The 21050-nt window shown below is 34.2% G+C and overlaps 1 protein-coding gene across 28 annotated transcripts in view; it reads left to right on the forward strand.

The window, feature by feature from the left end:
• LOC135217022 (disintegrin and metalloproteinase domain-containing protein 23-like) overlaps positions 1–21050 on the forward strand; it is a 613617-nt gene that overhangs the window by 440090 nt on the left and 152477 nt on the right. For all 28 annotated transcript variants that reach the window (XM_064252608.1, XM_064252615.1, XM_064252618.1 and 25 more), the window contains 2 exons: positions 12726–12869; positions 14741–14953. In XM_064252608.1, the coding sequence (XP_064108678.1) occupies positions 12726–12869; positions 14741–14953 (357 nt within the window). The remainder of the gene's footprint in view (positions 1–12725; positions 12870–14740; positions 14954–21050) is intronic.

A 21050-nucleotide genomic window follows, 5' to 3' on the forward strand; every position in this document is an offset into this window, starting at 1 on the left:
TAACTTTTCTATTTCATAGATGGATGCACATGAGCTTAATGTATAAATGCATACACAAATACAGTGAATGTTACGCAAGCATCATCTATGCATATCATACACAGATGCAATCTCTCTCTCTCTCTCTCTCTCTCTCCCTGTGACTTCGGTTCCATCGTGGTGGGAATTATTTTAAGTGATTCATGATCGCGGGAAAGTTCAGCCTACCCTTGAAGAGGCTCTGTGAGAGCCCTGGACGCAAAATTCTGCATCCATCCAGCACTGAGGAAGAGAGAGAGAGAGAAGAGAGAGAGAGAGAGAGAGAGAGAGAGAGAGAGAGACTTGCCTGCCTGCCTGAGCCTACCACCTTTGAGTCGAGGGAATCTTTTGAACAGCTGTCTGATGAGAAGCATTACATTGAATAAACGTCATGATTAATGAACGAGATCTCCGGCGGCGGCGGCGGCGGCGGCCTACCCAATGGTAGGAGGTCCCGGGGCCGCCCAATGAGCGAGAGGCTTCCTGAGCGCATGGGGGCCGGCGCAAGACAACAACGCGGACCAATCAGCGACGGCGTAGCAAGGCGTCTGGGAGGAAGATGGTCTCTCTCTCTCTCTCTCTCTCTCTCTCTCTCTCCCTCTCTCTCTCTCACCTGCCCTGATATAAATCGATTATCCGAGCGCCCTTCCCCAAGGCACGCAGGCGTAACCCAGGTACAGGTAAAAAGCAGGATTCCAGACCTTATGGCCGGCAAGGCCGTAAGGGCCAGGAGGAGGCGGCTGGAAGGGAGATTCCAGGCCTTGGGGCCCGCGGGCCGGAAGAGGGGAAAGGCTGCTCACTCCAGCGACGCCTTCAAGGAAATGATCCATCTGTGCGGGTCAGTCTCCTCTCTGTTCGCGGGTTATTTCACAGATTTTGGAGAGAGAGAGAGAGAGAGAGAGACTATCTATCTCTCTTCTCTCTCTCTCTCTCTCAGTTATATATATATATATATGTATATATATATATATATATGATATATATATATATATATATAATATTATATATATATATAATAAAAAATATACTTCTAAAAAAAATCTACTCGACATATAAATCTATATTCATGTCCGTCTCCTAAAGCATCTGTTTGCAGTTTTGTAACTAGTCATACAGTCACTCTTCTTGTGGTATATATACTATTGGTAGCACAGATGTGCGTGCCTTCTTGTGGAAGTGTGGTGTACCTGTAATAATATTACAGTTGTTTATGTATGTATGAGGATGTGGGTGGATGCTTAATATATATATATATATATATATATATATATATATATATCTATATATATATATATATATATATATATAATATCTAATAAAAGGAGCCCATAAAAAACACCAAAATGTAGAGAGAAAAGTACTATATTTCAGAGACTGCTGTCTCTCTCTTCAGGTATATATATATATATATATATATATATATATATATATATATATATATATATATATATATATATATATATATATATGTATGTATATACATATATATATCAAATCATACCATATCTGTTTGCGCATCAAGCATAAGCAGGCAACAAATTCATGTGAGCGTCGTTACATTTTGACTCTACCAACTCTCCCGAGGGACGTCATAAATGATTTTGCTTTCCGTTCCTTAACCGAGGGAAACCTGTTTCCCATATTTGTCTCAGCAATTTGATGTCCTTGATGTCTGAATCATCATAACATCGTATGATATTTATTGCCTTATGTCCCGTACAAGCCTTGTTTTAACCTTTCCTTATTATTACTTTATTATTTTATTATGTTTGTAAAGAAGCAGAGAAAGAGAACAAGTGGATATATGCGCGAGAAGAAGATTTGGATGAAAGCGGCCAGAGGCCCAAATGATTCTCCTTAAAGTTTTACTATTCCCTTATCGGCGATAGCGCAGGACTGGGCTCCTCGGAGGACGACTGGAAGGACTCTCGCGGGCTTCATATCAGGGACTTGGAAGACCCTAAGAAGAGCAACAGGAGTCCTAAAGAGCCTCTGGTCCTTCGGAGGGCGTCTCATGTTCCACGGACCTCCTGTGTCTTGATGTGAGTCTCTTGATCCTCATCTTGGTTAGGTTGATCTTCTGTGTTGGGCTTGAAGAGTCCACTGGTCCACGTTGGCATCTTATCTCCTTCATCGCCTTACCATCAAAACAGATCAGCCACTGATTTGAGGAAGAATTTCAGTGGCCCTTCAGCAGTGGATCTATGTTTTGTGATTTTTTTATTTAAAAAAAAGGGTCACGATCATTAATATAATACCTGTAACCAACATTCGTCTTTGTTGGTTTGGGAGAGTTCACTGGTCCACATTAACCTCCTATACCTTTCCTGACCTTACCACATTTAAGGGACTATTGAATCTAAACAAATCAGCCACTGATTTGTGCAGATTTTTTTTAGGCTTAAAGTAATGGATCTACGCATTGAGACTTTTGTTTTATTAAAAAGCTCACAGTCGATTATGTTAATGTTTCTTATCAACCTGCATTATTTCGTAGAGGCGTTTCATCACAACAGTACTCAGTGTTTTTGGGTAAAAAAAGCTACTTTCAATTTGAGTTCGATTCAATGTCATGTTTGGGGATTTAAGAAGGCGCCACTCTTCCGTCTTCCTTCTGGGCTATTTTATAATTATTATTATTATATTATTATTATTAGTATTAGTTATTAATTATTATTATATTATTATTTTATTATTATTGATTATTATTATATTATTAATTGTTATGATTATTATTATTATTATTATTATTTTTATTATTATTATTATTATTATTTTATATTATTAAATTATTAATTATTATTATGTGAAATATCCATGAGTATTAGAAACCCTGGAAAAGGATTATCGAAAACAGTGACCCCTACTACGGTTTAGACAGGGAAGAAGAAGAAGAAGAAGAAGAAGAAGAAGAAGAAGAAGAAGAAGAAGAAGAAGAAGCAGCAGCAGAAGAAGAAGAAGAAGAAGAAGAAGAAGAAGAAGAAGAAGAAGAAGAAGAAGAAGAAGACATACCCAAATCTTTAAGAACAATAAAATCTTGAAATGTCTTGGAAATTCCAAGTGATTGAAAGCAATCATCAACCAAAATAAATAAATAATATATAAAGAGAGATAAGTACGTAAACAAAATAATAAATACGGCCAGATAAATCTACGAACTGGAATTGAGGTGAATAAAATCCAGACTGTGTTTTGCCATTTGTTACCATCTTATTAAACTTTTTTTACGGAAAGCGGAAAAAACGACAGTAGTTTAGTGCAAATCTCGATCTCAAGGAAAACTCTTAGCTGTTGATTGATATTTTTATTGATCATAATGAACAATTATTAACTGTACAGCTGATTGATTGAGTTAGTTACCAGGTAAACTGGAATATCAGAATGAACAACTATGTACTATATAGACAAGAGGGCTGACCATTTCCAGATATTGACGTCTCAGACCCAAGAATGCCCCTCATCCTGCCTTTTAACCGGTGACTGTGTTAGTTCATCTCAGGCCTAGTGTTTCGCCCAGCAGTTTTTTGTTAGCGGCACAGCTGTAAATATTCAAATGTTCACGAGATTTCATGCTTTGTTTGTTATGAGTTTTTTTTTTTTTTTTTTTTTTTTTTTTTTTGTCATTCACAACATGGCATTCAGGATTGCCAAGACATCAGTCATGTATTTCACCCTTTGTGAATAATTGTTTATCAGCATATGTTGGATATTCATCGAATTGTATGAGGCAATTTGTAATGGGACCTAAATATTTCTTTCATACACGGACATATCACTCAGGTTTCGACGGGATATAGATGCACTTTACCAATATTTATTATAATTACCAAGTATAATGGACATCCCGTGGACCAGCCAAAATGCCAGCATGGACCACTAATGGTCCATGGTCCACAAATTAAGAACCACTGTTCTAGAGCTTAGTTTGTATGAGGTCCACTCCTTCAGCGACGTATGAGAATAAGTACTTTTATAATAAGCAAAGATAGTATAAATATGAAGGCGAACTGTGTGGTATTCAGAATGGCTTTTGAGTACGAAGCATCAGCTGATTTTGACACTTTACGTGACAGAAAACAACCTCAGTGTACGCCAGTGTCAGAGAAGCTGATATTTGGACTGAGGTTAAGTTTACGAAAGGAATACAAGTTTTTGCTTTCTTTCATGTAAGAAGGGAGGCTTCCTTATATATATATATATATATATATATAGTATATTATATATATATATATATATATATATATATATAATAATATATCTATATATATATATAATAATATATATATGTATATATATTATATATATATTATAATATATATATATATATATATATATAAGGTATTGACGGAGCATTCCAGTTCTCACGTCCATTTCATGCCAAGGTTGAACCTCGTACGTTTCTGAATTATTATTATTATTATTATTATTATTATTATTATTATTATTATTATTTGTAACAGATCTGGTATAGCTGTAGACTATGGTAGATTCGCATCAACCGTGCATTTGACGTCTAGGCCAGTCCCTTACGACGCTCCTGAATGGCTGTTGATAAGCCAATCACAGGGCTGAAAACTCTCAGTCTTTCGAGAGAGTTCACATAGGCAGGATCCATGTTCCACCCCTCCTGAGGGGTACTTTTTAAAGACATAGATCCTACCCATGTGAACTCCCGAGACAGCCTAAGAGTTTCCAGCCCTGTGATTGGCTTATCAACAGCCAATCAGGAGCGTCGTAAGGGACTGGCCTAGACATCAAATGCACGGTTGATATGAATCTACTATAGTGTAGGCGTTAGGCATAAGCGACAAGAAGTAGGCTACGGTTTTTTTTTTCTGTTCTGCTTTCCTTTTATTAGTTTCCCCTTTAATAATGAGTTTTTTTCTTCTATTTCTACTCCTCTTTCATGTCCATATTGTTTGCTCATCTTTGTGTATTGTTAAGCAGTGTTCAATAATGAAGTTCTTAAGCATATGAATTATTTTTGTTCAATTCATTCAGTTGACCTGGAATAACTCGTAGGAAATATTGCTCCTATGTAAAGCGTTGTAATTCCTTAGATTTGTAGAGTCTCGTATTTAATTTGAGTGCATTTATTACATAAGATTTAACCTGGGAACACGGAAGAGAAACGAGTTAAAATGAGGAATATAACAAAAGTGGCTCCTTCGGCTAAGAGAAGAAATTTATCTTTTAATATATCAGTCAGTATTTCGAGAATATGATTTTTCAAAAATTTATGTGTTGTTGATATATAACATTGAAGAGTTGCTAAATACGCCCTGTAAGAGACTATATATAATATATCCCGAACTGTTTAAACTTTTGCGTTAGGTAACATACAGTTAAATATGGAGTAGGTTATTGAATCGACACATCCTACAATCATATTCTGCCTTTAACAGAAGTCTGAATATCATAGTCCCAAACGTAAGTAAATTGCCATTAGAAGAGAGAGAGAGAGAGAGAGAGAGAGAGAGAGAGAGAGAGAGAGAGAGAGAGAGAGGCGGCTGTATCCATGGTGACGAGGTCAGAATAGTACTAGGCATTTTTTTTTCCAATGTCCGTAAGCAAATCGGGAATAGTAAGTCGAATAGGTATGATCTTGGAAATGAGATAAACTACAACAGCCAGGCAATTAGTAATAGAGAGAGAGAGAGAGAGAGAGAGAGAGAGAGAGAGAGAGAGAGAGAATGGGTTGGTGGGTGGTAAGTGTTGCTATGGCAGCAGGCAAGAGATCAACCTCGATTCCAAGCAAGACCTCTCTCTCTCTCTCTCTCTCTCTCTCTCTCTCTCTCTCTCAGTGTTTTTCAGGTAATTTATAGCTGCGCCATCTCTAGAGTATCCCCATTGTGTGTGTATGTTCTCCCTATATATATATATATATATATATATATATATATATATATATATATATATATATATACTATATATATATATATATATATAAATATATATAGTATTTATATATATATATATATATATATATATATATATATATAATATATATATATATATACATTCTCCTGTTAAAACAGGATACGTCTCAAGTATAAAAGGCCTTATATACTGATATTTATATATATATGTATATATGTGTATAAATGCGTATATATGCACACATATTATTTATCACTCAGTATGTTGATACTTATGCTTACATATTTTCCATCCATATCTTCAATCACTCAGTTGATTCCCCCGAAGTCCCTTCATCAAATGCGTGCCTTTCCTGTCTCAACAAGTCCTCAATTACTGCCGCTTTCGTCATTAATAATTTCGGCGACCATTACCCATAATCCAGCAGCCTTATGGCATCCCTCAAATCCATGCAAATTACGTCGAGATTTTTTTTTTCTAAAGTAATCCCACAATGGTCGTGGCCAGACTTCGATTAGATTTGATTTTCTCTGGGTGGTGGCTGTCCTTGGCCATACCGGTCATTCAGTTAGTGTTATATATAAAAAAAATAATAATATGCAGGGGTAGACCTTTGCTACATGTTTTGTTGAAAATAATGGCAGTTTTCAACGAATTAATCTTACACAAAGTCTTTTCAATTCTCCTGATAATTCGTTTTTCTGACCCAGCAATGAAATATTTGTTGATAAAATATTTTTGACAAATACCCTATTTATGAAGAATTTGAATATTGAAATTCTACTCAACACAGCCGAGTCGGAAAAACGAATCATCGGGAGAATTGAAAAGACCCTCTATATCAAGATTAATTCGTTGAAAACGGCCATCATTTTCAACAGAATAATAATAATAATAATAATAATAATAATAATAATAATAATAATAATAATAATAATAATAATAATAATAATAATAATAATATTTCATTGCATAGCATATAATGGCAGAACAGAATTTATTTTGTAAAAAAAATCTACAAAATTTAAATTCTGAAAATTCTGCCATTATATTCACTAAAACATGTTTGAAAGAAGGTATGTTTGCAGCATACACAAATAATAATAATAATAATAATAATAATAATAATAATAATAATAATAATAATAATAATAATGATGATGGTGAAACAAACCCACAGTTATGTATATATAAGTATATTTAAAGATAAATCTGTACAGATTCCCAAAGGCTGTCTGTATAGATTATCTGTAAATATATGTGCCAATGAATATCTGTGGATTTGTTTCACGATTTTAAGACTCATGCTACTACGAGTTTTATTTATAATAATAATAATAATAATAATAATAATAATAATAATAATAATAATAATAATAATAATAATCATAATAATAATAATAATAATAATTTTTTAGTGTCCTCGAGAGAAAGAAATTTCTCATGAGTTGCTAAAGGGAGCTTTGGCTGCTAGCTCACAACCTCATCCCTTTTGTAGAATTTTCCAAGCAGAAGCTTCACGTTTTGTGGCTTCGTGTGGGATAAAAGACTACGAGCAGAAATAGTTTTTATTCTTTTTTTACTGGTCAATAATTAGGCGTTTATATCACAGGGCGTAACGCCAGGGAGAGGATATTAAACCAAAAATTGCAAATATTTTATCATCACCGTCGTCAACGCCTCAAGTTTAGTTATGGCTCTGAAGAAAATATTCTAGTTATTGGGCTAAAGTAAGTATTGTTGTTAATGCAGTGGGTCGAAAATATATAAATTCCGAGGTAGAGCGAATTAGATATTAAAGGACATTTGTAGCTCGAATGATTTATATGAATCACGATGATGTGATAATTATTCACATATAGTTTATATGTATATCTCAACCTATACCTCCGTTCATTCTGTGTCGTCGACACGGATCAAAACTTCCCACCAATCTTCATCTGGCGACTGCAGACAGATGGAAATATTTCAGGAGTGACTATAAAATCTCTTCTCTCTTTCCCTCCCTCCCTCCCTCCAGCCATTAGATTATGAAATCTCAAGTGTTCCCTGTAAGTAAGGTCAGACTTGATGACGGATTCGGAAAGTTACTCCCTCTCTCTCTCTCTCTCTCTCTCTCTCTCTCTCTCTCTCTCTCTCTCTCTCTCTCTCTCTCTCTCTCAGGGAAAGAAGTAAAGAAAGTTTTCAGAGGGTGTTATCTCTCTCTCTCTCTCTCTCTCTCTCTCTCTCTCTCTCGTACACAGACACACACACTCCATCCCGTTTGTAGGTGCGCTTGTAGTAAAGAATTCTTCGCAGACCATCAACAAGAATAAAATTCCAGAATTTATATAGATGGTTGGATTGTGGAGAGAGAGAGAGAGAGAGAGAGAGAGAGAGAGAGAGAGAGAGAGAGAGACGGGCGTGCACGTACGTAGTTGCTGAGGGGAACACGCTCCTTAGCGCGCTTGACCTGTGACCTTTCCCCCTGTGCATGAATTTTTGCTTCCACATGAATGCTTTTATGCTTCGGACGTATTTATACAGATATATATCTCTCCCCGAGCGTTTGCCTGTTTGTTTTCACAGGTGCTCTCTTGGCTGTCTGTTTGCTTTCTGATTGGGATTCCGCGCAAAAAACGGAGGAAGATGAAGAAGAAGAAGAATTCGCCCAGATCGTCTGAGAGGAGCCGTTATGGACGCTTGTTCTTCTTCTTCTCCTTCTTCATCCTCGACTTATTGCGTTCTCTCTCTCTCTCTCTCTCTCTCTCTCTCTCTCTCTCTCTCTCTCTCTCTCAACTCTGATTTACTTTCTTGTTCTCGCTGTAGCTTAACGGTATTTATTGTCAATGACGTTGAAGACGCTGACCATTATGTCCTCTCTCTCTCTCTCTCTCTCTCTCTCTCTCTCTCTCTCTCTCTCTCTCGCTGTTACGGTATCAATAGTCTTTAAAAATGTTAGAATTGTTTAGTTGAACCATCAACGAAGGTTCAAGAGTCCAAGAGTCCATATTGTCAAAAGGCCATTTGAACCTAACACCAAATACAACCATATCTTTGAGTCCTCTCTCTCTCTCTCTCTCTCTCTCTCTCTCTCTCTCTCTCTCTCTCTCTCTCTGGAGGGAAAAGGAAAAAATATCTCCTCCCTTCCGTGGGTTCATCATCCAAAATATATGTTTCTCATTTTTTTCATTTTTTTTTTTTCTCTCCGTCGGAACTACTATCTGTCCCTTGGGCGTAACCTGACTGAATGAGCGTAGCATTGAGCCAGCCAGTGATATTAGTCCTTTTATGCTTCTTTTTTTATTGTTGTTTCTTTGTTTATACATGGATATATAATTATCTTCATCTATTAATTTAGTCATTTATCTTCCTATAATGACTGATCTTTTTTTTTCTGTTTCCCGTTATCTTCTGTAACTTCTTTCAAGACAGTGGGGTTTATTTTCCGATAATAATAATAATAATAATAATAATAATAATAATAATAATAATAATAAAATAATAATAATAATAATAATAAAATAATAATAATAATAATAATAATAATAATAATAATAATAATAATAATAATAATAATTGAGCTTTGGTTATATTTTGGTGTGTGAGGAGGAAAAGTACTAAAATGAGTAGTTCATAAGTCGACTGTCCGGACTACATGGTTGTCTTCATAACCTCTCTCTCTCTCTTTCTCTCTCTCTGGAGAAAACAGATGCCCCGTTCTGTGCATGTAATGTTATGCAAAGTTCTGAATGAAGAATCTCTCTCTCTCTCTCTCTCTCTCTCTCTCTCTCTCTCTCTCTCTCTCTCTCTCTCTCTCTCTCTTATTGGAGAAATCTGATCACTCAACCGATGTATATGTATATATATATATATATATATACGTAAAGGTTTTTGCCACGAAGGAAAAAATGAAAAGCGAGATAGCCAAGCACTTTCTGTCTAGTGCGACCCTTTACTCAGGCACAACTGATCTTACAGAGGAAAAACATAGTCAAAGTAGGCTTAATATCCAAACTGACATTAGCAATAAGGTCGATTTCACTCTACGGAAACGAGGAAACGCCTGAGGGCAGGATAAGCGATTTTTAGGCAGCCACACCTTGGAGGAGCCCACACTTGTCAACAGATGATTCATCCAGAAAACAATACATTTTGAAAAAACAAGGAGGCATATACAACTTCTTACCATGAAATTTACAAAAATGTCCCCCCCCAAAAAAAAGAATTAGTGAAAAGACGAAAAAAAGGAAGTAAATATATCGAGCAAGAGAGAGAAAGAGAGAGAGATAGAGAGACAGAGAGAAATAATAACTATATACATGTAGGACTAATTAATTAGTATTTCATTTATTTTAAGGTCCTTCATAAACATTTTACAAATATACGGGTCCAAATGGTACAATCCCAGACTAAGATTTAGGTTGTTTTTATTAGTGATTTGTATAATTGCTGATTCCAGTAAATTTCTTAAAACATAATCATTAGATCTAGCAATTACAGAGGTATCGCCCCAATTAATACAATGAGATTTTTCACTCGGATGGATAAACAGTGCATTTGAAGTCTGGGCTGTTGTAACTGCTTAATACACACACATAAAGTTTTACTTGACTGTCCAACGTAAAAAGATGGGCAATCCTTACAAGGAATTTTGTAAATGATGGTATTTGTTACGGGACTATTCTTAATTAGCATATCTTTAATGGTATTGTTATAAGAGAACACTACATTAACATTAAACGATTTAAATATTGATTTTATGGTTTCAAATCCAGGAAAGTAAGGCAAGCTAAGTAAATTTTTAGGCATTTCTTTTTCATTACTAGCAACACTATAAAACTTTTTGTGAGCTTTTTGATAACATAAATCAATTATTTGAGGTGGGTAGCAGAGATCGTTTCCTATCTTTTTTATGTATTTTATTTCTTGGTCAAGATATTGTGGACTCGTGATACGCAAAGCACGTAGGAACATGGATGAAAAAAATGAAATTTTAATATTAAGATGGTGGCCAGAATAAGAATGTTAAATTATTTGTGGGTTTTCTATAAATACTGAATTTACATTGGAAACATTCTCTATGAATTAATACATCTAGGAAAGGGATGAAATTGTTATTTTCAATTTCAACTGTGAATTTTATGGATGGCACTAAATTATTCAATTTAGACAATAAATCATTTACATCGGTACCAACAGGTAAGACTACAAAGATGTCATCTACATATCTGTACCATTTTAAGGGGACAAGTGTGATATCCGGGAGGTGTTGTCTTTCAAAAAATTCCATATGTAAGTTTAAAAGGAGAGGTGATAAAGGGTTACCCATGGCCATACCAAATATTTGTTGATAATATTCTCCATTAAAAATAAATCAGAATCACAAATACATAACTTGATCAATGAAATTATGTGACTAACGGACATAGGCAATTCATGCAATACAAGTTCATTACTTAAATATTCTAGCACAGAGTCAATAGGAACATACATCAAAACTGACAAAGATATCACTAGGGTTTAGTACAATGTTATTTAATTTTTCCACAAGATCAAGAGAATTCCGGATGTGTGAATTAGATACAGTTCCAAGTAGCGGGGATAACAATTTAGTAAGATATTTAGATAGTTTATAGGCAATTGATCCTACAGTACTAATAATTGGGCGCATAGGTTTGTTTTCTTTATGAGTTTTAACTAGGCCATATAAATAAGGTAATGAGGGTCACAGTATTTTTCAAACTTATATAGAGATGTCGCTATTGATAAAGCTGAGGGTTTGTTACAAATGAAGAAAGACAACCCAAAGCCTAATGCACGCACTGCATTATCACTTATTTGTTTGCTTGATAAATTCACCACACAATCACTTCTAGCATTATTGGTCCAATCACTGTTGTCGATAAGGTTGTTTAATTTTCTGTCCAGTTTTCTAATCAAAGTGTCTATAGTTCTATGAAGGACCTTAAAATAAATGAACTACTAATTAATTAGTCCTACATGTATATATTATTATTTATCTCTCTCTCTCGCTCTCTCTCTCTTCTCTTTCTTCTCTCTCTTCTCTCTCTCTCTCTTTCTCTCTTCTTCTCTCTCTTGCTCGATATATTTACTTCCTTTTTTTTCGTCTTTTCACTAATTCTTTTTTGTGGGGGGAACATTTTTGTAAATTTCATGGTAAGAAGTTGTATATGCCTCCTTGTTTTCTGAATGAATCATCTGTTGACAAGTGTGGGCTCCTTCAAGGTGAGGCTGCCTAAAAATCGCTTATCCTGCCCTCAGGCATTCCTCGTTTCTGTAGAGTGAAATCGACCATATTGCTAATCTTGTAATGTCAGTTTGGATAGTAAGCCTACTTTCACTATGTTTTTCCTCTGTAAGATCAGTTGTGCCTGAGTAAAGTCGCACTAGACAGAAAGTGCTTGGCTATCTCGCTTTTCATTTTTTCCTTCGTGGCAAAAAACCTTGAGTATACATAGCATACGTTTTATATACTTCGTGATCAAGTTATTCTATATATATATATATATATATATATATATATATATATATATATATATATATATATGAGTATATATATATATTTATTATATATATATATATATATGTATGTATGTGAATACAATGTATATACAATATAAAATCAATATATATAATAGATTATATATATATATATATATATATATATCTATATATATCATATTTTGATTATTTTTATATTACCAAAAAAATGAGTTAGTTTCGTAATGTTTTGTTAGGTTTTGTGACCAGGAAACTCTTCCTGTTTGAATGTAGCAGGTATGATATCCTCTCTTCTTCTATTTTTTTTATTTTTTTGTTTCCAGATCGAGCACTGTTACTACCACGGAACCGTGAAGGACTACTCCATAGCCGTCGCCGCCTTCAGGACCTGCAACGGCCTAGCTGGCATCATCCAGCTAGGAAACGAGACACTCATCGTCTCTCCCATGGCTGGTGGCGAGAAGCTGGTGAGTCTTCTGAAAGAAACAAAGAAAATGTTCCAAGTTTTTCTGGGGGTTGATTTTTTTTTTTTTTTTCATGAGAAGTTTTACGTTATGGAAGTTTGCATTAGTTGTGATTTTTTTTTGTATTTCATTGTAAAGGTTTTTATGTTTTTGTTAAAGGTTTGTTGTTCCGTAAAAGAAAAAAATTCTTTTAATTTTTTTTTTTTTTGAGGGATTGATTTTTTTTCTTTAGTCGTGAGACTTTTTGTTATGAAAGTTTGCATTAGTTGTGTAGCTATTTTTTATTTATTATTTTCTTTTTGGAAAGGTTTTTGTGTGTTGTTAGAGTTTTTTTTTTTAGGTTTTATTAGATATTTTTTATTTGTAGTGAGAAGTTTTATATTTTGGAACTTGGCCTTAGTTGTAATTTGTTTATTTTATTGTGAATGTATTTTATCTTTGTTGTGAAAGGGTTTTTTTGTGTTTTTATATCATGGTAGATTTCCATCTTGAACTCTTTCTATCATGAATGTTTTTTATCGTGAAATGTCCTCATCCTGGGTGTGCTTTCGTCGTAACAGATTGTTTTTATGAGGTGTCTGTCTTAAAAAGCATTTTGATTCTGAGAGACGAAATTCTGATGAAACAAATTATCAAGATTGTCCTAAGAATCATTATTTTTCTGGTTATGCATTTTTTTTTATTCAGAATAAAAACCGGCCGTCTTATACATTCACAGTCAATCACCTCTCATGAAGTTATAAGTAGAATTATTAATTGTTTTATCAAGGAAAAATATCCCTTACCATATTCTCGTCTTTCAAGTTTATGTACAGTACTTCATTTCAGTCTCCCCTTTAGTACTAATCGAATTGCGATGGACACTCTTCTTTTGACAACCGTATCCCACCTATCATTTTCCTTCGTCCGTTTCCTGTGAAAAAGGAAACAGATGCCACAGTTCACATTGAAAACAGACAAAGGATCATTATTATTTTATTATTATCCCTTCTCCCTCTTCCAACTCCCAATTCGATACGGTAGATAGAAAGATGGCCCCCTTGCTGTCATGAATTCAGTACTTGAACCATTCAGCACTACTGCATCCTATTATTTTAATAACAAATAATTGGGCTGAAAGATTATGTTTGTTATTTCTATTTCCAACAAAACGTTTCTCACAACCTTCAGTGTGAATTTCGCCACATTTTTGGGGGGGTATACCTAAAAACATATTCGCACGTATCCCCCCGTAGGTGGATTAGCCCTGTCAGTACACCTCAAGCGGCGCACTGTAGGTATTACTCAAGGTTATTTGCAGCGACCCTTTGTCCTGTAGCTGCTACCCTTTTCATTCCTTTTTCAATGTACCTCCGCTTATATTCTTTGTTCCATCTTGCTTTCTAACCTCTCCTAGTAATGGTTTCAGCTTTATTATCAGCCTGAATGACCTCATGGTCCCATTGTTTCACCTTTGGTCTCCGTTATACTATTTCCCAATATTCCACAAATAAGTTTTATTTCCAAAATGACACTTGCACACTTGGGATCTTTGCAATCCAAATTCCGTATTTTTAAACTAAATGCAATATTTTGACATCCAATTTCCATATTGTGCAATCCAGATTCCATATTGTGCAGTCCAGATTAAATATTTTGCAATCTAAATTCCATATGTTGCAATCGAGAGTCCATATCTTGCAATCCAGATTCCATATTTTGTCATCCAGATTCCATAATTTGTATTCCAGATTCCATAATTTGCAAGCCAAATTCCATATTTTGCAATCCAATTTCCATAATCTGAAATCTAAATATTTACATTCAGCAAAAATTCATTCTAACGCCATTTTTTTTTCAGTTTATTTAGTTATTTATTTTATTTTTCGTTGCAGCCCAAACACCCCCACTTCGTCATCGAGTCGAAGAACTCGCACATCCGCCAGAAGTGCGGGTACCAGACTGGGTACGAGTGGGGCATGTGGGAGAGGACCTTCAACCGTCTCGGGCACGGGCGCAAGAAGAAGCAGACCCGCCATCGGTACGCCAGGGACATCCGCGGAACCACCAAGTACATCGAGACAGCTCTCTTCCTCGACAAGAAATTCGTGAGTGTCAATCCTGATGTAGGAGTTTCGTTTCATAATTAAGTCGGTAACTTGTCACATACATATCAGAAACAAGTTGACAACAAGTCATCAGAGACCTTTGCAAACATACAGAAACAAGTTGACAACAAGTCAGAGACCTTTGCTTACATATCAAAAAACAAATTAAAAACATGTCATGGACCTTTACATATATATCAGAAACAAATTGAATGAAAAAATCAAGAACATTCACTTACATGTCAGAAACAATTTGAAACTAGTCAGAGACCTTTCCTACATATCAGAAACAAGTTGATAACAAGTCAGAGACTTTTGCATGCTTATCAGAAACAAGTTAGAAACGTTCACATACATAACAGAAACAAGTTGAAAACATGTCAGAGACCTTTTTATACAAATCAGAAACAGGTTGGAAAAAGTCATAGACCTTCACATACATAAAGTCAGAGACTTTTACATGCTTATCAGAAACAAGTTGAAAACAAGTCAGAGACTTTTGCATGCTTATCAGAAACAAGTTAGAAACATTCACATACATAACAGAAACAAGTTAACAACAAGTCAGGGACCTTTGCATACATATTAGAAACAAGTTGACAAGAAGTCCGGGATTCTTGCATACATATTAGAAACAAGTTAACAACAAGCCATGAACCTTTGCATACATATTACAAACAAGTTAACAACAAGTCAGGGACCTTTGCATACTGTGACGAAGTGCCAAGTATCTGGTTACTACACTTACCATTCATTAATTGTTACCTCACAACGGCCAGACACCCGAACCTTCATCACAGGTACTAAACGACTGAATACTCTATAGGCAACAGTGATCCCTTAAACAACTTACCAGTATTGCAGAAAATCAGACTAAGTTCAACAAAACAGGTGTGAGGTAATCTTGCAAGTAATTAAATTAATCAAAGGGCATCACTCCATCAACAAATTTAAAAGTCTAAGTATTTCCCTGATTTCAGAAGTCTAAGTACTTCCCTGATTCAAACTCACTTCAAGTAAATTGAAGGAAAACAGATCAATTACCACTCTATATTTCTACCTAAGCAAATCATATAAATATACTGGCGTGAAATAAAACACTTATAAAAATTTTAAATACAAAAATTTATTATTAAACTCAAAATTATAAGTGAAATTTACAATATCGGGAAAATTACTGTTACTTGAAAACAGAGCAAATTTTAATTAACTCTTGAATCAATTAAGAAAAATTAAATAAAAATCAATTTATCACAAATTTCAAGAAAATTTATTCAATCAAAATTCAAAAGTGTTAGGCAATAATGAAAATTTGGAAATTAATTCACAAGTGTTACATTCAATTAAATGTGCAACGATTAAGTAATGAAAATAACTAAGTTAATTATATTGTGAATGCAAATGAAAACGCAGAAAAATGTGGAAAATACCAAAATTGCAGAAAGTACTAATCACACAGAATATAAAATAAAAAGACACACTTCAATAAGAGAGAGGATAAATGCACTTCAAATGAAACAAACACAAAACACAAAAATTTGCAATGTGTAAAAATGTAAATTGTTCATTAAACCACTGTAAATATTAGTTTAAATTTTTACCAAACCACTGTAACTATTAGTTATTAGTTGCAACTAATGAAAATATAATACACTTTACCTTTTCCAATTTTCTCTCTGCTGCAGCTTGTTCAAAAATTCACCACAATTCACAATATTTCTCAAATGAAAATAAAAGGCGCTGTTACACACACGTACAATGTTTGTTCAGATTCCACAAAAACTAAATAATACTAAATAACTCTAAGAAATATCAAAACTAAAATCCAAAAGTTGCGAGTGTCCAATTTACGTTACCTTAACAAAAGTGGCGTGTGAGAGAGAGAGAAAGAGAGGGAGAGAGAGGGAGATGTCTGAACGCAATGCGGTTCTAAGTAACAATGAAATCTTTTGCTCTCAGAAACTGGACAGTTGAGATTGCACAAAAAGTTTTGGGTATGAGAAAGATGATGCAATCCTTTCTAGAAGCTTCTAAAATGACGTAACTTTACAGGAAAATCGTGAAATCTACACGTGGTTTCAGCAAAGACGTACGCGTATGAAACCAGTTATGAATTACTATGCTCAACAAAGACTCGTATTCGACTCGATCGAAGCAAAAGTCCCTTATCAGACACGATGACAGAATTCCCAAACACAACGGAGATTTCTAATCAAATGTATTGACAGGTTAGGAAAATAAAGCAGAGACTTTGGGGTCTGTTATCTCAAGGCGTTGACATAATAGGGAAACAATTCTAGTTTCAAACGGAGATAATCTCTCTTTCTTTACATTCTACGTTATATACTACTTTTACAATATGTTATGTGAAATCTGAACTCACATTTTAAGACATCCTAGCTAAGGAATCTGAAAAATGTTGCAAAACTTTATATATAACATTTTATACAGTCAAAGAGGGGATATATGTGTTTTGAAAGTAGCAACATATAATAATACATATTAGAAACAAGTTGAAAACAAGTATGGGACCTTTGTATATATACGTATTAGAAACAAGTTGAAAACAAGTATGGGACCTTTGCATATATACGTATTAGAAACAAGTTGAAAACAAGTATGGGACCTTTGCATATATATCAGAAACAAGTAGAAACCAAGTATGGGACCTTTGCATATATATTAGAAAGAAGTTAACAATAAGTCAGGGACCTTTGCATACATATCACAAACAAGTTTAAAACAAGTCAGCGACCTTGAGTAAAGAACGAATCTGCCAAGTGCTGGATAGTCGTCTGAAACGATACTTGATATCAGCTGTAAGCCGCTGACTTATCCAATAAAAATTGTCATGTGTGCTCGACAAGTTGCCGACGTGTTCATGGTATTATTTACTATAATGTAGATGCACCCTCGAGCTTTAAGGGCGTCTAGAATTTATTTTCCGTAATTGTATGAGTTCCCTTTTAGAAATATTCCCGTCTGATTTCTGAAAGTCATTGATTTGCAAGCACTTGGAATTGAGTTTTCCTTAAGCCTGATATTGCTTTAGGGGGTCAGTATTTGTGATTGGGACCTGCTCCTCACATTCTCGAGATCTGTTAGAAACGAACGTCCTCACGGTGACTGCATAGCTTCTCGATGTTTTAATATCTCTTTATATCATTTTTAGGAATTTTAAGGGATTTCTAAATAGCTATAATCCTTATCATTTTTAGGAATTTTAAGGGATTTTTAAATTTAATCTTTATATTATTTTTAGGAATTTTAAGAGATTTCTAACTATAATTCTTAGCATTTTTAGGAATTTTAAGGAATTTTTAAATGTAATCTTTATATCATTTTTAGGAATTTTAAGGGATTCCTAAATATAATATTTATATCATTTTTGGGAATTTTAAGGAATTTCTAAATATAATCTTTATATAATTTTTAGGAACTTTAAGGGATTTCTAAATATAATCTTTATATAATTTTTAGGAACTTTAAGGGATTTCTAAATTTAATCTTTATATCATTTTTAGTGATTTTAAGGGATTTCTAAATATAATCTTTATATCATTTTCAGGATTTTTAAGGGATTTCTAAATATAATCTTTATATCATTATTAGGAATTTTAAGGGATTTTTCTAAATATAATCTTTGTCGTTTTTAGCAATTTTAAGGGATTTCTAAATATAATCCTTATATAATTTTTTATTAATTTTAAGGGATTTATAAATATAATCCTTATATCATTTTGGGGAATTTTAAGGGATTTCTAAATATAATCCTTATATCATTTTGGGAAATTTTAAGGGATTTCTAAATAGTCTTTATGTCATATTTAGGAATTTTAAGGGATTTCTAAATATAATCCTTATATCATTTTTAGGATTTTTAAGGGGTGTATAAATATAATCCTTATTGAATTTTTAGGAATTTTAAGGGATGTGTAAATATAATCCTTTATGGGATTTCCAAATATAATCCTTATATCATTTGTAAAAATTTTAAGGGATTTCTAAATATAATCCTCATATCATTTTTAGGAATTTTAAGGGATTTCTAAATATAATCTTTATATAATTTTTTTGTAAATTTTAAGGTAATTCTAAATATAATCTTTATATAATTTTTAGGAACTTTAAAAGGATTTCTAAATATAATCATTATGTCATTTTTAGGAATTTTAAGGGATTTCTAAATTTAACCTTTATATAATTTTTTAAGAATTTTAAGTGATTTCTAAATATAATCTTTATATATTTTTTTAGGATTTTTAACGGATTTCTAAATATGATCTTTATATCAATTTTAGGAATTTAAGGGATTTCTAAATATAATCCTTATGTCATTTTTAGGAATTTAATGGGATTTCTAAATATAATCCTTATATAATTTTTAGGAATTTTAAGGGATTTCTGAATATAGTATATATATCATTTTTAGGAATTGTAAGGGATTTCTAAATATAATCTTTATTCATTTTTAGGAATTTTAGGATCAGGCTCTGCACAAAATGTAGAAGTATCCGTGTTTTAAGTTTTTTTTTTTTTTTTTTTTTTTGTGCAGATTACCGAGAATGTTTCGGTACCCTACCAAGGTCAGACTCAGTGGAAATGAGATCGCGCTGCAATGACAGAAGATTGCAGATGTAAATTTCTATGAACAGATTTGTTCTGGGTATTTCCTGTGTATTTTACATTTTTCTTTGGACGGCCCACTGCCTACATCATTTCCTAGAACCGAAAACGATTTCTTGTGAGCAAAATGTGGGATATCTTTACTCATTCTTCAAGGCTTTGATTGATTAAGAAGCCTGGAAGGACACCTAATTGTGGAAACTGAGAAGGTAAAGAATTCAGGAGAAAAACATTTTGTTTCCGAACTATTCACGGATGTGTCCCAGTCAGCAGAAATTGTTTCTGAAAAGGGCGATCCTGAAAGCAGCAATTTCAGTCAAAACAGTATTCACGTTTTCCCGAACAGTTGATCCAGAAGTTTTCCGGTAGAGATTGTATACGTGGATGACATCACATGACCGAATCGTGATATCAGAGTCACGCAAGTGTTTTGCAGCTGTTTACGAGTGTTCAGGGTCCCAGCTCTGACACAGTCCAGTTTTTCGTAGAGAATTCTCTCTAGAAACAAGACTTCCACGAATGACTTTTAAGTACGTCATGCAAGTAAATGAGAGGAATTTGCGTATTAGGTAAATTCTTATAGTTAATGCGGATCCTCGACATTCCCAAGGTTTAATCGTATACGAGAAGAAATCAATTAAATAGCAATACTGTGTTAGTTGCACCTCTGAAATATTACGAATTTCCCTGATAATTGGTGGAGGATTAATCTTGTGACGTGCGTCTGCTAAAATCTAAGATGTATTAATAGAATTTTATATTATTCGACCCCCGGCCCGATCGTCCCACCGCACTTCCCCCCTTCCTTTTTTTTTTTTTTTTTTTTTTTTTTTTTTTTTTTTTTTTTTTTTTTTGCCTGTGTCGAAATTGCATTTTTCCAGTTTCTTGAGTTATTTTCAGCGACGGTGATTTTACCACTGACTGTCTGTTTTCAGCTTAAGTATCGCGTGTGTTTCTCTCCAGATAGACTTGACACTTTGCTCAAGTAAAAAGTCTCTGATCAAATCTCCGTCGATGCAGATACCTCAGAACAATTGAATAAAAACTGCTTTTTCGAAACTTTGCCAACAAAAGGGACTATTCGTTTCGTCCTCAGCCAGTTTTGTTCACACGTTTAGGCTCATTCCACGGGCATTTTTCATTATGTGAAAGCAAATCATGCAAATTATGCACCTCACTCCATATCTGTGGTTCCTTGTGGTAAAAGTTAAAAACCGTTTTGGAAGTAAAAAGGACCTTTTGCCTCAGAAGCACAGAACAGCAGCAGTGACAGAATCATCGCCAAATGAAGAGAAATAGCTCGAGGAGGACCTTTGCCCGGAGATCCAATAAAGTGAATCTCTGTCTTCATCCCACTGACGCAGGACATCCTCATTTACAGCATCCCCTTGGGGTGTTGGGGGAGGGGGGAGGGGGGAGGGGGGAAGGTGTTCACGTATGGGGAACTGGAGTGATGACGCTGGGGAGAGTG

The sequence above is a fragment of the Macrobrachium nipponense genome, chromosome 7 (genome assembly GCF_015104395.2).
Source record: "Macrobrachium nipponense isolate FS-2020 chromosome 7, ASM1510439v2, whole genome shotgun sequence".
Taxonomy (NCBI): domain Eukaryota; kingdom Metazoa; phylum Arthropoda; class Malacostraca; order Decapoda; family Palaemonidae; genus Macrobrachium; species Macrobrachium nipponense.